The 14,067-nt window shown below is 43.1% G+C and overlaps 1 protein-coding gene across 4 annotated transcripts in view; it reads left to right on the top strand.

The window, feature by feature from the left end:
- The window catches only part of LOC138962713 (carnitine O-palmitoyltransferase 1, liver isoform-like), a 40,567-nt gene that overhangs the window by 15,068 nt on the left and 11,432 nt on the right, over positions 1-14,067 (top strand). For 3 of the 4 annotated variants that reach the window (XM_070334638.1, XM_070334639.1, XM_070334640.1), the window contains exon 14: positions 2,985-3,050. In XM_070334638.1, the coding sequence (XP_070190739.1) occupies positions 2,985-3,050 (66 nt within the window). Of the gene's footprint in view, positions 1-2,984; positions 3,051-4,817; positions 4,881-14,067 lie in introns of all 4 variants that reach the window. The other variant, XM_070334641.1, reaches the window with a different exon arrangement.

Below are 14,067 nucleotides of genomic sequence, written 5' to 3'. Positions count from 1 at the left end.
TGTGACCAAAATAAGGTAGTGAACCACTAAAAGTGACCATATCTCATGGTAGAAAGAGCCAATAAGCACCATTGTACTTCCTATGTCTTGAATTAACAGCTTTGTGTTGCATGACCTTGGATTACCTTGACCTTGGGTCAAGGTCACATGTATTTTGGTAGGAAAAATGTGTAAAGCAGTTCTTAGTGTATGATGTCATTGCTAGGTTTAGCTGAAGGTCAAGGTCATGTAAAGGTCAAGGTCAAGCATGTGAGTCGTATGGGCTTTGCCCTTCTTGTGTTTATTAGGTATAGGGGCAGAGGTCTCTCTGAGTTTTGATATTTATCTTATATGAAGACAAATATGTTTAGTCTCACAGATCACAATGCCAAACCAGTTTTTCACCCTTATGGGAAAACCTCCCCAACTAAATCATGTATTTGTCACTTTTGGCGATAACAAGAAAATCCTTGTACCGGAATGAACAGATTTTTGTTCATAGAAAAGTTCAAATGAAAGTTTTCTGTCCAATTGGGATGCTGTATTATTTTAAAGCTTTGAACTGGTTTGGCTTTAATTAAGATGCATGTATACTCACCATTTCTCCATTGAATTCCTAACACAACAGCATTCATCATTGAATATTGTCATATCTGTTGAAACAGTTTTTAAACTCTTCTGCATGTTTCTCATCCGAAGCAGAGCAGATGTTTTAATGATTTCCTAACACCTTGGAAAAAGGTAGCAGACTTTGTGCAAGGGAAGGTAACTGCTAAATGGACCATTGCCTCAGAGTAACATGCGCTTACTGCCCTTGTACAACTCATGGCTTGACTTGCCGCCTTTTTCTCATGTAACACGTTTGAATTGCACTGTGTGGCTATGAGCGATTTCTTTGGCCCTGTTGCCTTCACTGAACCCGTGTGATACCCCTGTCCCATGATCGCTGAAACTTCCCACTGGTGTGTCAAGTCCCTTCTTGAAGTGAAATTCCAATACATACATTACCAGAAGCTTACAACAAAACAGTTAAGGAGCCCATGAAGACGAAATGTGGCTGCCTATATGTAGCAGGGTTGAACTGTCAGTTTGAGACAGACAACCTGCATTCATTCCAAAGTCAAGTATCAGACAAGAAGAAAGCTCAATTTGTTAACCGTTTATTAAACAAAATCATGGGATGATGAAAGAAGAGCTTAATGCATGCATCTGGGGCAATCATGGACAGAAATGTGTGGAATCGTTCAGAAGATTGCAGCCAGAATCTTCCTGGAGTTAGGATGTTGGAACTGACTATTATTCAATGGACACTGATCTGTATGATGAAAGGGGCTGCAGAATATGCTTGCCATGCAGCATTGAGCTTGGATTTGGACACAAGTTAGCTAGTTTTCTCTGCCTTGCTTTGAAACACATGTACTAGAACTAACTAACTTTAGCAAGATCTTGCTTCCACTCCAGCGTCAATTTTGTATAACTTAGGTTTTGGTGCCTTTTGCTTCAAGCCGTTTGTGTACTGAAAACAGCTTTGCACACATTTTACAAGCTTTTGAGTGTATCCTATACTGACAACTGATCATGTATACTGCTTCTGATTGCTCTCCTGTTAATCTAGATTTTATGGAGTCAAGTCAGTGTTAAAGGTTTTAAAGTACTGTATTTGAAATGGTTGGTTTTCCTGTGTTTGTTTCTAATGTGTACAGGGTGCTTTTTTAATTTCCCTCTGTCTCTCAGTTGTTCTCTGAGCTATCTTTCCATCTTGGTATATCAACAGACGAATTCCGAAAATAACTCTGTCGGGTTTGTATGGGTTGTGTAAGAGTGAATACCCTTGCTCTTTACTCGGACAAACATTGGAGCGGCCAATCACTAGTGAGGGGAGTGTCGGAAACACGTGGACAGGAGCATGTGTGAAGTTATTTGTCAGTGGAAAAGCAAGGGTATTCACTCTTTCACATCCCATCCTGGTGGAGTTATTTCCGAAAATGATTTATTTTGCCAGAATCTGCTGTTTGTGTGTTTGTTTATTGGTGTGTGTGTACGTGTGTGTGTGTATTTTTGTACATTTAGTCAAGTTTTGACTAAATGTTTTAACATAGAGGGGGAATCGAGACGAGGGTTGTGGTGTGTGTGTGTGTGTGTTGTCTGTCTGTCTGTCTGTCTGTCTGTCTGTCTGTCTGTCTGTCTGTCTGTGCATGTGTGTGTGTAGAGCGATTCAGACTAAACTACTGGACCGATCTTTATAAAATTTTACATAAGAGTTACTGGAAATGATATCCCCGGACGTTTTTTTCTTTTTTTCGATAATGTCTTTGATGACGTCATATCCGGCTTGTTGTAAAAGTTGAGGCGGCACTGTCACACCCTTATTTTTCAATCAAATTGATTGAAATTTTGGCCAAGCAATCTTCGATGAAGGCCGGACTTCGGTATTGCTTTGGTCATTAAAAATCTGAAAATTGTTAAAAAAACAAATTTCTTATAAAACGATCCAAATTTACGTTCATCTTATTCTTCATCATTTTCTGATTCCAAAAACATATAAATATGTTATATTTGGTTTAAAAACAAGCTCTGAAAATTAAAAATATAAAAATTATGATCAAAATTAAATTTTCAAAATCAATTTAAAAACACTTTCATCTTATTCCTTGTCGGTTCCTGATTCCAAAAACATATAGATATGATAGTTTTGGATTAAAACACGCTCAGAAAGTTAAAACGAAGAGAGGTACAGAAAAGCGTGCTAATCCTTCTCAGCGCAACTACTACCCCGCTCTTCTTGTCAATTTCACTGCCTTTGCCACGAGCGGTGGACTGACGATGCTACGAGTATACGGTCTTGCTGAAAAATGGCATTGCGTTCAGTTTCATTCTGTGAGTTCGACAGCTTGATTAAATGTTGTATTTTCGCCTTACGCGACTTGTTGTTTGTTTGTTTTAATAGAACGTAGATGTTGCCAAGAAACATAGAGTGAAATGTTGACTTACCACTCCACTCGCAGGGCGGACGCACCCATCATGGCCCACATGTGGGAGTATTCCATTACAGATGAGGTCTACATGTTGGGGTAAATGTCATTTCTTACTTACCTTCATGGACTGCTCTCTTTTCTGTGTGACTTAACACTGACGTTGAACCTTAATTTCAGTTGCTGAGGTTATAATTCGTGTGTCCCTGTATCAGTTTTTGATCAGAATTGATTGTTACTTACATTGGTTTAGTTTGTTTGTTATTTACGTGACACATTTGACTTGATTTGCTAATCTTTGTTTTAATTTGTGTTTGTTTGGCACTTTTAGTTCCTTGTGAAAAATAGATTGTGTGTGCAGGTTAAACATTAGATAGTGTGTAGGTTGGGGAATATGTTGTGTCCATTAGAAGGAAATAGATGAATGCGTGTGTGTATGTGTGTGTGTGTGGAATTGAGCGACTAATGCGATATTGCATGGGTTCAGATTTAGAATTGGGTGCATTAGAATTTTTGGTAGGTAAATAACATACACGTGCAAGATTTGATTAACAAATAGTACACATTTTCTCGAAATAATTGTAATGATGTGAACAGGTGTGCAATATTCTTTGCTCTTTATCCCATAGTTGCAATCCCAAGGCTTGTGTTTTCTTATATATGCAACAACCTTCTTGCCAAATATATTGGTACATTGTACGTTTCAATTATCTTGAGTATATGTACAGCTTCTTAGGTTACCGGCCACTTTAGAGGATCTTTGCAGTGTTTGAAGTTTAAAAAAAAAATTGAATTAAAGTCAGACCAATTTTTGTGTGAACTTTTGTCTTTTTTGCGCATGCATTGCCTGATCAGCCAAATGTAAGTTCTTGTGCCTTTTACTTTTTAAACTTTTGTTGTTGAGAATCTTGCACTTTTAAAATAAATGGCGTATTAGTGATCGGTGTATCTGGGAAGCAGCTTCCTTGTGGTTTCTGTACTAACTTATTGTGTACCTTCTACGTTATGAGTGCAAACTTGTCTTTTTAGTGTCTTGTCTGCTGGTAAATTTATTAAGGAGATTTCTATAGCGCATAACTAAAAGCACTATGCACTAAATGGCGTTTACCCACTGTTCCCTTGCGCTTGTGTTTGTATGCCACTTCCTCATCGCAGCTTTTCTGTAGAGATGGTCCATTTACTGATCTTTTTCTGCAAAGCACTTTTCTCCAAGGAAGCTGAGGAATCTTGTCTTTGATCGCAGCTTCAAAAGTTTTGTACCGTCGGCAGGAATTCAGTGGCAGAATGGCCTTATGCTTTGTCATTTTTAATGTTGGATGTAACACTAACTTTTTTTCTCTTTTGTTTTCTTTTTTTCTTGTTTTGTGTGTGTTTCTTGTCTTTGACTGTGTCTTGTCCATTGGTTTTGTTTGCTTTCCTGTGCTGTACTGTACTGACTACTAAATTAAACTGCTATTTTTCAACACAATTACTACTAACTGTTGTGCCCTATAATTCATTTTTAAACGATCCTCATAACTTTTGATTCAAATTTTCTGGGGTTTTGTTGTAATCTTTTCCCCTTTTCCCTGTTGTCATGCAAATTGACATTCTCCTTGGCCCTACAATTACTTATTTGTTAAATTAAACTACTGTCGCTACATGTTTTTGGGTTCGGTTTGGGATGATCTAATGTCATCTGATTTTGTATGTATTGCTTTTGTCTTTTGTGCTTGTGTGTTTCCATAAATTGCGTTGTGCTGCATTGTGTTTGTTTGGTATGTTGCACTCAATTGTTTTCTGTTGCTTCGCCTTGTGCTGTTATGTGCTGTGCTGTGCTGTGATGTGTTTTTGTGTGTTGTGTTGTGTTGTGTTGTGTATGTATAGGGCGGATGCTCCAATCTCTGCTCACTCGTGGGAAGTGATGATTGAAATGGACCGTCGCATCGGGTAACAACACGTTTACAGCTAGTCCTTGTATATTAGGCCAGAAAAATAAATTAAATTACATATCTTTACCCAACTCACATATATAGCAATTAACCCTAGTTCAGTGCTGGTAACGCTGTACGCGTCCCCTTGGTAACAAGGGAGACTACTCTAAAAAAGAGTGATCCATACCGATAATGGTATCCCTGACCGACCAATACCGGGTCCGTCTTCCGTATGCATGCGCATATGCCGCCATTTGTATCATTCCTACCTCAGCGTTCACTGGAGTTGGTCGCTGTTTTTGTACGCTCCGGCTGTTTTTAGCCTTTGTAGATAGCTGCTGAGTCTTCTCCTCCTAAGAAAACACCTAGGAAAACCAAACATACCGGACAAGCCTTCGTCCAAGAAATGTATTGACGTGTTAGTTGATTTGCCGGCGTCTTCCATTTTACCGCCTAGGTCATCGGACAAGTTCGGTCAGGTTAACAAGACAGTTTCGGATACTACCGTACCCGTGTGTTCGGGGTTAGCTTTTTCCGAGGTGGCGTCTTTGCTATTGTTGCTTAGTTCACAGGGATTTCGCTGGCGGCGAAATTTTCTTCCACTAGGCCGAGCTGCGTGCTCTTCCTTCCGGTGTTGCTGACTCTACTTCGTTGGCCAGGATTCGTCCTTCCCCTTCAGCTTCCGCCACCGTCACGCGGGCGGACGTTCATGCTGTGCAGGACTCTGACGAGTTTCACGTTCTTCCGCTGGTGTACTCTTCTCCGGATGTGCCTGACCGTTCTACAGGTATGTCTGCTACGCGAGTAACCGGGTTTTCCGGCCAAAGCGGAGCGCGTGTTCAGGAGAAAGTACCCCCCTCTTCTGGGAGGGGCGAAAGTTCTGATACCTGGGCTGACCACTCTCGCTCAGGCGTTCGGTCAGTTCGGGGTAGGGACCCTGAGCAGCGAAAGGAAGACTTGTTTCTCCCCACTTTATCGACAGATATTGGCCTGGGGGTGCAGCTTCCTCTTCCGCCCGGTGGGCAGGAAGTTGTCAGTAAAGCTGACTTCCCGTTTGACCATGGGTGTCATTCCGGGGGTCAGCTTCCGGATTGCGATGCTGAGCATGAAGGAGATACTGATGAAGGTGCTTCCGCTTTGGGGGAAGACACCGAGTTCCGGTTTCCGTTTAAGCTGTCTAGCGCGGTGGCGCTTGCGGCTGAGACGGCATCCAAGTACTTTGCGGAAGGTGTAGTCGAGAAGAGAACGCAGTTCGCTCCCCCTCCTTCCGGTTTGAGCGATTTCCGGAGTTCGCATGCTGGTTTGCATGGTCCTACAGTGCCTTTGCTGACGCAACATAGTGAGGCACCGGAGGCTGCGAAACCTTGGCTAGCGCAAGCTGATTACCAAGTTCCTTCCGGTTCTGGTTTCAAGCATTTCAAGCTACTCACGCAGCCTGTCAACCTTGTTGATGCTTTTGCCCTTCCTGCTGCAGTTCTTCCGGTTACACAGGCTGCATCCACTTCCTCTTCCAGTCTTTCAGCTGTCATGAGGCAGGGGGATGGGGGTATCCGTTCATGGAGTTCCGGCTTTCGGGAATTTTTCTTTTACCAACCTTTTTTGGTTTCGGCAGATGTTGCCTTGGCGGGATTGGTTTCCGGTTCTCATCCTTTCGACGATCGTTAGGATACTACTGAACAGGATGATGAGGATATGGAAGACGAAGCTTTTGAGGCAGATGGGGATTCCCCTTTTCGACTTCCGGCTAGCTGCCATCTTTGCTGGCACTAGCAGCAGAGGTTACTACGCAATATTTCCCTGAAGGGGTTGCGGTAGCATAGTCATCTTGTCGTTCCTCCACCATCAGCTTTGGCTGATTTTGCTCCTTCTCAGGAACAATCTGCGAACTTTAAGTTTTTAGAGTCTCCTTCGGTGGCTTTTCAACTTGCAAAAGTTTTCTTAAACTATGTTTCTCCCCCACCTCTGCCTTTGCTGGCAGCACATGGGGAAGCTCCTGCTTCGGCTTTGCCGTGGCTTGCGTCACTTGGACTAGTAGCTCATTTCTTAGTGAGCACTAACCGGAAGCTTCGGCTTACTGCCAATTCTAAGAGCTTGATCACTTCCTTTGCCCTGCTTATGGTACCACTTCCGGTTACACCGGACTTGGCAAGCATTCGGCAATAATTATGGTTATAGCAAGGAGAAATTTTCCGTTTGTTAGGAAAAGAATCTCATTGCTGTGGAAGAATGCAGCCGCTCTTCTTTAAAGTTATCGTCTTTGACTGAGAAGCTGATTCGCTCTCTCTCTCGTGCGGTTACGTCCTCATTGGGTTCCGGCTCCACCTTCAGCTTTTGCTGATTTGAGCCTTCTCAGGAAAATCTTCGAACTTTAAGTTCTTAGATCCTCCCTCGGTGGCATTTGAACTTGTGGAAGTTTTCTCAAACGATTCTCCTCTGACACCACTTTCTTTGTGGGCAGCGCTCGACGAAGCACCTGCTGTGGTGTTGCCTTAACTTGCGTCACCCGCGCAAGTAGCGCATCACTCGCTCAGCGCTATCCGTAGGCCTCGGTTTACACCAAGCCTAAGAACTTAGGTTATTCTTTTGTTCTAACTACGGAACCGGACTTGACGAACATCCATCTGGATGTTTACAGCAAGAACAAGGATCTCCTGGCTGCGGAAGATTGTGGCCGCACTTCTTTATAATTATCATCTTTGACCAAGACTTTCATTCGTTCTCTCCCTTGTGCGGTTACGTCCTTACTGGATACCTTTGTATTCTGTCGGGACGCATATACAAAGGATGTAGCTTTGCTGTTCGCTTGGGAGAAGGCCTCGGCCGACAGTATGGTTCTGTTGGCGAGACTTTAATCTCTTTCTTGTTCGAAGGTTCTCTTTTCGTTTTCGCCTCTATGCAAACGCGGACTCTTCTTTAACAAAAAGAAGCTCACAGCTATAAGAAAGTGCACGGCAGGCCTCGGCTTTGTCTTGTTATCAAAAGGAAAGCACTAGGCTAGCCTATCTTGGCTTTGGCTTTTTATCTCCATGCTCTCTCCTTGGGCGCTGTGCCAAATACCCACCCCTCTCCCCTCTCGGGGAAGGTTAGCGGTGGGGGTTGGTGTGCTGACAAAAGCACGCTTTCACTCACACTCTTGGCAGTTATATCAACTGGAGTTTTAGTGCTCTGCATCACCCGCCTTTGTGTTTTTCCACTACACAGCGGCTGGTGGGGATTAAGACTCACATTTTATTGAGGGAGGCACTGGGGCCTGGGTCACTTCCATAGATCGAACGAATGTTTACTTCCACATTTTGATACACAAAACAGATCGGAAGTGGCAACATTTCATTTAATTCAGAGCCTCAGTCAGGGCTCTGACTTTGATTCTAAGTCAAATGGAATCCATGGACGCTTTGATCCCTTTGGGGAGACTGTACAAGCGGCCCTTTCTAGAAGTCCTGAACTCCAGGTGGAAACTGGAATTGCAGGGCTGTAACACGTTAAATGTCTAAAGCAGCATCGCCCTGATATGGCCCTTTGTGGTCTGCTGGGCGTTAAGCAAACAAAGGGCTGGAACATGCTAGTGTCTTTTCTCGACTGGTTCTCAGACACGATCAAATAATGGATTCTCACACCTTTGCTCATGCAAGGCGTTCCCATTGGTTCTCCCTCCACCATCGAAGAAGTTTTCTGTCTCTTGTGGAATTCTTTCCCTTTGTCAGAGGAGAACATGCGTTAATTCAATCAGACAACACCACAGTGGCGTTTTATCTCAACAAGCAGGGGGGCCTCTCGCTCCCTATCACTGCCACATCGAGCATGCGAGATTCTAATGTGGTGTTTCCACCACGAGATCTTATTAGCAGCGAAGTACCTTCCTGGGAGCCTCTATGACTTGGCTAAGTTGGTCGGCCAAGAATTTCCACACAGAATGGACTCTATCTCACCTTCGGGCGAATTTGGAGAAGCCGCTGAGAATTATTTGCCACTCGGTACTATCGCCTTCTGCCTATGTTCGTCTCCCCGTTCCCGGACCCCGAAGCATGGAAGATCAATACTCTCGATTTTACTTTGAGCGGCCTTGCCCCTTACTACAGCCAGGTCTCATGAGGCAAGAGCTTGGGCTTCCTCCCTCGCAGTGCTTCGGTCTGGTCGCTTGGCAGAAGTCCTTGAATCGGCCTACTGGCGATCTGAGGATGTCTTCATCAATTTTTACCTCAGAGACGTTGCTGCTTTAAGACAGGATGGCAGTTCTGCGTTACCTGCACTGGTAGCGGCAGGACAAGTTCTCATTTCCTGATTTGGTAAGTGCCCTCCGCATATAGTAGCAATCTGCTATATATATGTGAGTTGGGTAAAGATATGTAATTTAATCCAAAATTTTAATAATAAATTTTCATTTAATTAATATACTTACCCAACTCACATCGTTGAGGCCCTCCCTCCTCCCCGCTGTGGGTTTGGGTTCCTAAAAAAAAGGTGAGTTGGGCTTCGTTCGGAATGATACAAATGGCGGCATATGCGCGCGCATACGGAAGACGGACCCGGATGTGGTCGTCAGGGATACCAGTATTGTTGTGGGTCACTCTTTTTTTTTTAGAGGAGTCACCCTTGTTACCAAGGAAACGCGTACAGCGTTACCAGCACTGAACTAGGGTTAATTGCTATATGTGAGTTGGGTAAGTAAATTAATTAAATGAAAATTTATTATTAAAATTTTGGAATGTTTGGTTCTGATGACACTAAGGCCAATAAAATGTTTGTTTCTGATGACATTAGGCCAAAAAAGTCGGGTCGGTATAAGCTCCGTGCCTTTTTTGGGGGGGATTGAAGTTTTTGACTCGCATGCGAAGCAAAAGTGAGTCTATGTACTCACCCGAGTCGTCCGTCCGTCCGTCCGTCCGGCCGTCCGGAAAACTTTAACGTTGGATATTTCTTGGACACTATTCAGTCTATCAGTACCAAATTTGGCAAGATGGTGTATGATGACAAGGCCCCAAAAAACATACATAGCATCTTGACCTTGCTTCAAGGTCAAGGTCGCAGGGGCCATAAATGTTGTCTAAAAACCAGCTATTTTTCCCATTTTTCCTATTTTCTCTGAAGTTTTTGAGATTGAATACCTCACCTATATATGATATATAGGGCAAAGTAAGCCCCATCATTTGATACCAGTTTGGTTTACCTTGCTTCAAGGTCAAGGTCACAGGAGCTCTTCAAAGTTGGATTGTATACATATTTTGAAGTGACCTTGACCCTGAACTATGGAAGATAACTGTTTCAAACTTAAAAATTATGTGGGGCACATGTTATGCTTTCATCATGAGACACATTTGGTCACAAATGATCAAGGTCAAGGTCACTTTGACCCTTATGAAATGTGACCAAAATAAGGTAGTGAACCACTAAAAGTGACCATATCTCATGGTAGAAAGAGCCAATAAGCACCATTGTACTTCCTATGTCTTGAATTAACAGCTTTGTGTTGCATGACCTTGGATGACCTTGACCTTGGGTCAAGGTCACATGTATTTTGGTAGGAAAAATGTGTAAAGCAGTTCTTAGTGTATGATGTCATTGCTAGGTTTAGTTATTTGACCTTGACCCTGAAGGTCAAGGTCATGTAAAGGTCAAGGTCAAGCATGTGAGTCGTATGGGCTTTGCCCTTCTTGTTTGTTTTTGTTTTGCACATTGATTTGTCCTTTTCTTGGCCTTACCTACATTATGTGACCCTCCACCATGGAATGAGTCGGATGTCACCTCGCAGGGTTCTGCGCTGGGCCTAATATATGTCCGGTGGATGTCAGGTATCCCCTTAGTCAGAAGATCCCCTTAGTCACAGGCTTATAACTCGACAAGTTTTTGCTCTTTTCTAAGACGGTTTTCACCACTGGGTAGAGCATACTTTTTGAGTCACTTGAGAAAATGTGACTCTATGTAATCGGTCAGTGTTAGTCTGTCCGGCCGGCCGGCTGTCGGGCCGGCCGGCCGTCCGTAGACACCACCTTAACGTTGGACTTTTCTCGGACACTATCAAAGCGATCGGGCTCATATTTTGTTTAGTCGTGACCTCCAATGACCTCTACACTTTAACGATGGTTTCGTTGACCTTTGACCTTTTTCAAGGTCACAGGTCAGCGTCAAAGGAAAAATTAGACATTTTATATCTTTGACAAAGTTCATCGGATGTGATTGAAACTTTGTAGGATTATTCTTTACATCAAAGTATTTACATCTGTAGCCTTTTACGAACGTTATCAGAAAAACAAGGGAGATAACTAGCCTTTTCTGTTCGGCAACACACAACTTAACGTTGGGCTTTTCTCGGAAACTATAAAAGTGACCGGGCTCAAATTTTATGTGAACGTGACTCCCAGTGACCTCTACACTTTGACGTTTGCTTTGGTGACCTTTGACCTTTTTCAAGGTCACAGGTATGTCTTGAATTCTTCAGGTATGCATTGTGTTGTGAATAGCAATTTCTTCCTGTCCATCTGATGCCTCATATAATATTCAGAACTGCGAAAGTGACTCGATCGAGCGTTTGCTCTTCTTGTTTTTGTAAGAAAAGGTAAAAATATAAAAATCATGCAACGGGTGACATGCGACTCATTCCGTGGTGGAGGGTCACATACGTACTTAGAAGACTCTTAAAACCATGTTACGCTGACTGACAAGAAGACTTGTGCATTTTGTTTTGAGGGGGTGGGTGGGGGGGGGGGGGTGGCGGGGGGGGCTAGGGGGGGGGGGGAGGAGGAGGGAAGGGAAGGGAAGGGGGTCAGGATGCAGTGCTCAACTTCAAGTTAAGAAGGACTTATGGAATGGGGGCAAAGAGCGTTAAGTCTGTAATTGAACACTTTTTTTCCCCTGTAATATGCAGAACGTACTCGGACTTAGTTATTCATTTGTTTTTTTATTCTTCCCCATAAAAAGGGAGTAGACAAGAAAAAGGTGATGATGTAGATAATGGGAAAGTGGGGTGGGGGGGGGGGGGTCGGGGGGTAACTGAACGTGCCATACAGGAGGCTTTCTTGCAGATTTGTAGTGCACAAGGCTCCCCAAACTGTGCGTTGACCCTGCGTCCTGTATGCACTAGAAGCCAGAACAAGCGTACCACAAATTCTTGATGGTTCCATCGATGCACTAAACTTGGAAAGAGCGGGTCCCGGTATGCACTTAATTTGAGTTAATACCATGCGTACCGTCAGTGCTGATGCAATCATCTGCTAGTTTCCATACATAATTGATAGACAAGTACGTACACTAAGCATGACGAGGAAATGAACGTTCTGTCCGATCTGTACTGACCCAAATTTATGGAGCAAATCCAACCAATATGACAAGTACCGTACGTAACACTTTTGTGAAGGTCTCACATAATTCAAAAAAGTTCTCCCGATTTTGGTACCCTCTTAATTTTTGTTGATTGGTTCAGGTTGGACCCTCTAATAATTATAATTGGGGTGTCCTGGGACCCTGTATGTCGAGCGTGGGTGGGAGCCCAGATGCATAATGAGAACTGGCAAATCTGCTTAATCTAGAGTCCTTTTTACATTTAGTCAAGTTTTGACTAAATGATTTAACATAGAGGGGGAATCGAGACGAGGGTCGTGGTGTATGTGTGTGTGTGTGTGTGTGTGTGTGTGTGTCTGTGTGTCTGTGTGTCTGTGTGTGTGTGTAGAGCGATTCAGACCAAACTCCTGGACCGATCTGTATGAAATTTTACATGAGAGTTCCTAGGAATGATATCCCCGGACCTTTTTTTCGATAAATATCACCTTTGATGACGTCATATCCGGCTTTTTGTAAAAGTTGAGGCGGCACTGTCACACCCTCATTTTTCAATCAAATTGATTGAAATTTTGGCCAAGTAATCTTCGACGAAGGCCGGACTTCGGTATTGCATTTCAGCTTGGTGGCTTAAAAATTAATTAATGACTTTGGTCATTAAAAATCTGAAAATTGTAAAAAAAATATTTTTTTTATAAAACGATCCAAATTTACGTTCATCTTATTCTTCATCATTTTCTGATTCCAAAAACATATAAATATGTTATATTTGGATTAAAAACAAGCTCTGAAAATTAACCCTTAGGCTGGTTGTCGCGACATATGTCGCGCTACTTTACGTATACTGTCACCTGGTTGTCATGTCACCTGGTTGTCACGACATATGTCGCGCTACTGGCTCAGTCTGTTTGGTCGGTTCCGATTACCTCCCATGGCTGCGAAAACCTATATGACCGTTTTTTGTTATTTTTCTCTCTGTTATTGTTAATTCACCAGTGGCTATGTAACATGTGTTACAGAATTGCACCAGTGTAAGGGTTAAAATTATAAAAATTATGATCAAAATTAAATTTTCAAAATCAATTGAAAAACATTTTCATCTTATTGCTTGTCGGTTCCTGATTCCAAAAACATATAGATATGATATGTTTGGATTAAAAACACGCTCAGAAAGTTCAAACGAAGAGAGGTACAGAAAAGCGTGCTATCCTTCTCAGCGCAACTACTACCCCGCTCTTCTTGTCAATTTCACTGCCTTTGCCACAAGCGGTGGACTGACGATGCTACGAGTATACTGTCTTGCTGAAAAATTGCATTGCGTTCAGTTTCATTCTGTGAGTTCGACAGCTTGACTAAATGTTGTATTTTCGCCTTACCCGACTTGTTTTGTAGCTTTGTCATTTTTAGCTTGTTGTCTTTCTCTCTTTTTTTCTTCAAAGGAGCATTTGCAAATCTTTTTTAATTCTTTTTTTACTTCTGTTGAATGAGTTCACATCCAGGTGTATTCTTCTTCTTCTTCTTCTGCGTTCGTGGGCTCAAACTCCCACGTACACTCGTGTTTTTGCACGAGTGGAATTTTACGTGTATGACCGTTTTTACCCCGCCATTTAGGCAGCCATACGCCGCTTTCGGAGGAAGCATGCTGGGTATTTTCGTGTTTCTATAACCCACCGAACTCTGACATGGATTACAGGATCTTTTTCGTGCGCACTTGGTCTTGTGCTTGCGTGTACACACGAAGGGGGATAAGCCACTAGCAGGTCTGCACATAAGTTGACCTGGGAGATCGGAAAAATCTCCACACTTAACCCACCAGGCGGCCGCGGCCGGGATTCGAACCCTCGACCTTCCGCTTTGGAGGCCGACGTCTTACCACCACGCCACAGCGCCCGTCATCCAGGTGTATGCAAAGTGGTTGCTTGTGACTTATA

The sequence above is a fragment of the Littorina saxatilis genome, linkage group LG3, assembly GCF_037325665.1.
Source record: "Littorina saxatilis isolate snail1 linkage group LG3, US_GU_Lsax_2.0, whole genome shotgun sequence".
NCBI classification, from domain to species: Eukaryota; Metazoa; Mollusca; class Gastropoda; order Littorinimorpha; family Littorinidae; genus Littorina; species Littorina saxatilis.
Note: the sequence above shows the minus strand (reverse complement) of the source record. Positions and strands in the feature narration are given on the sequence as shown.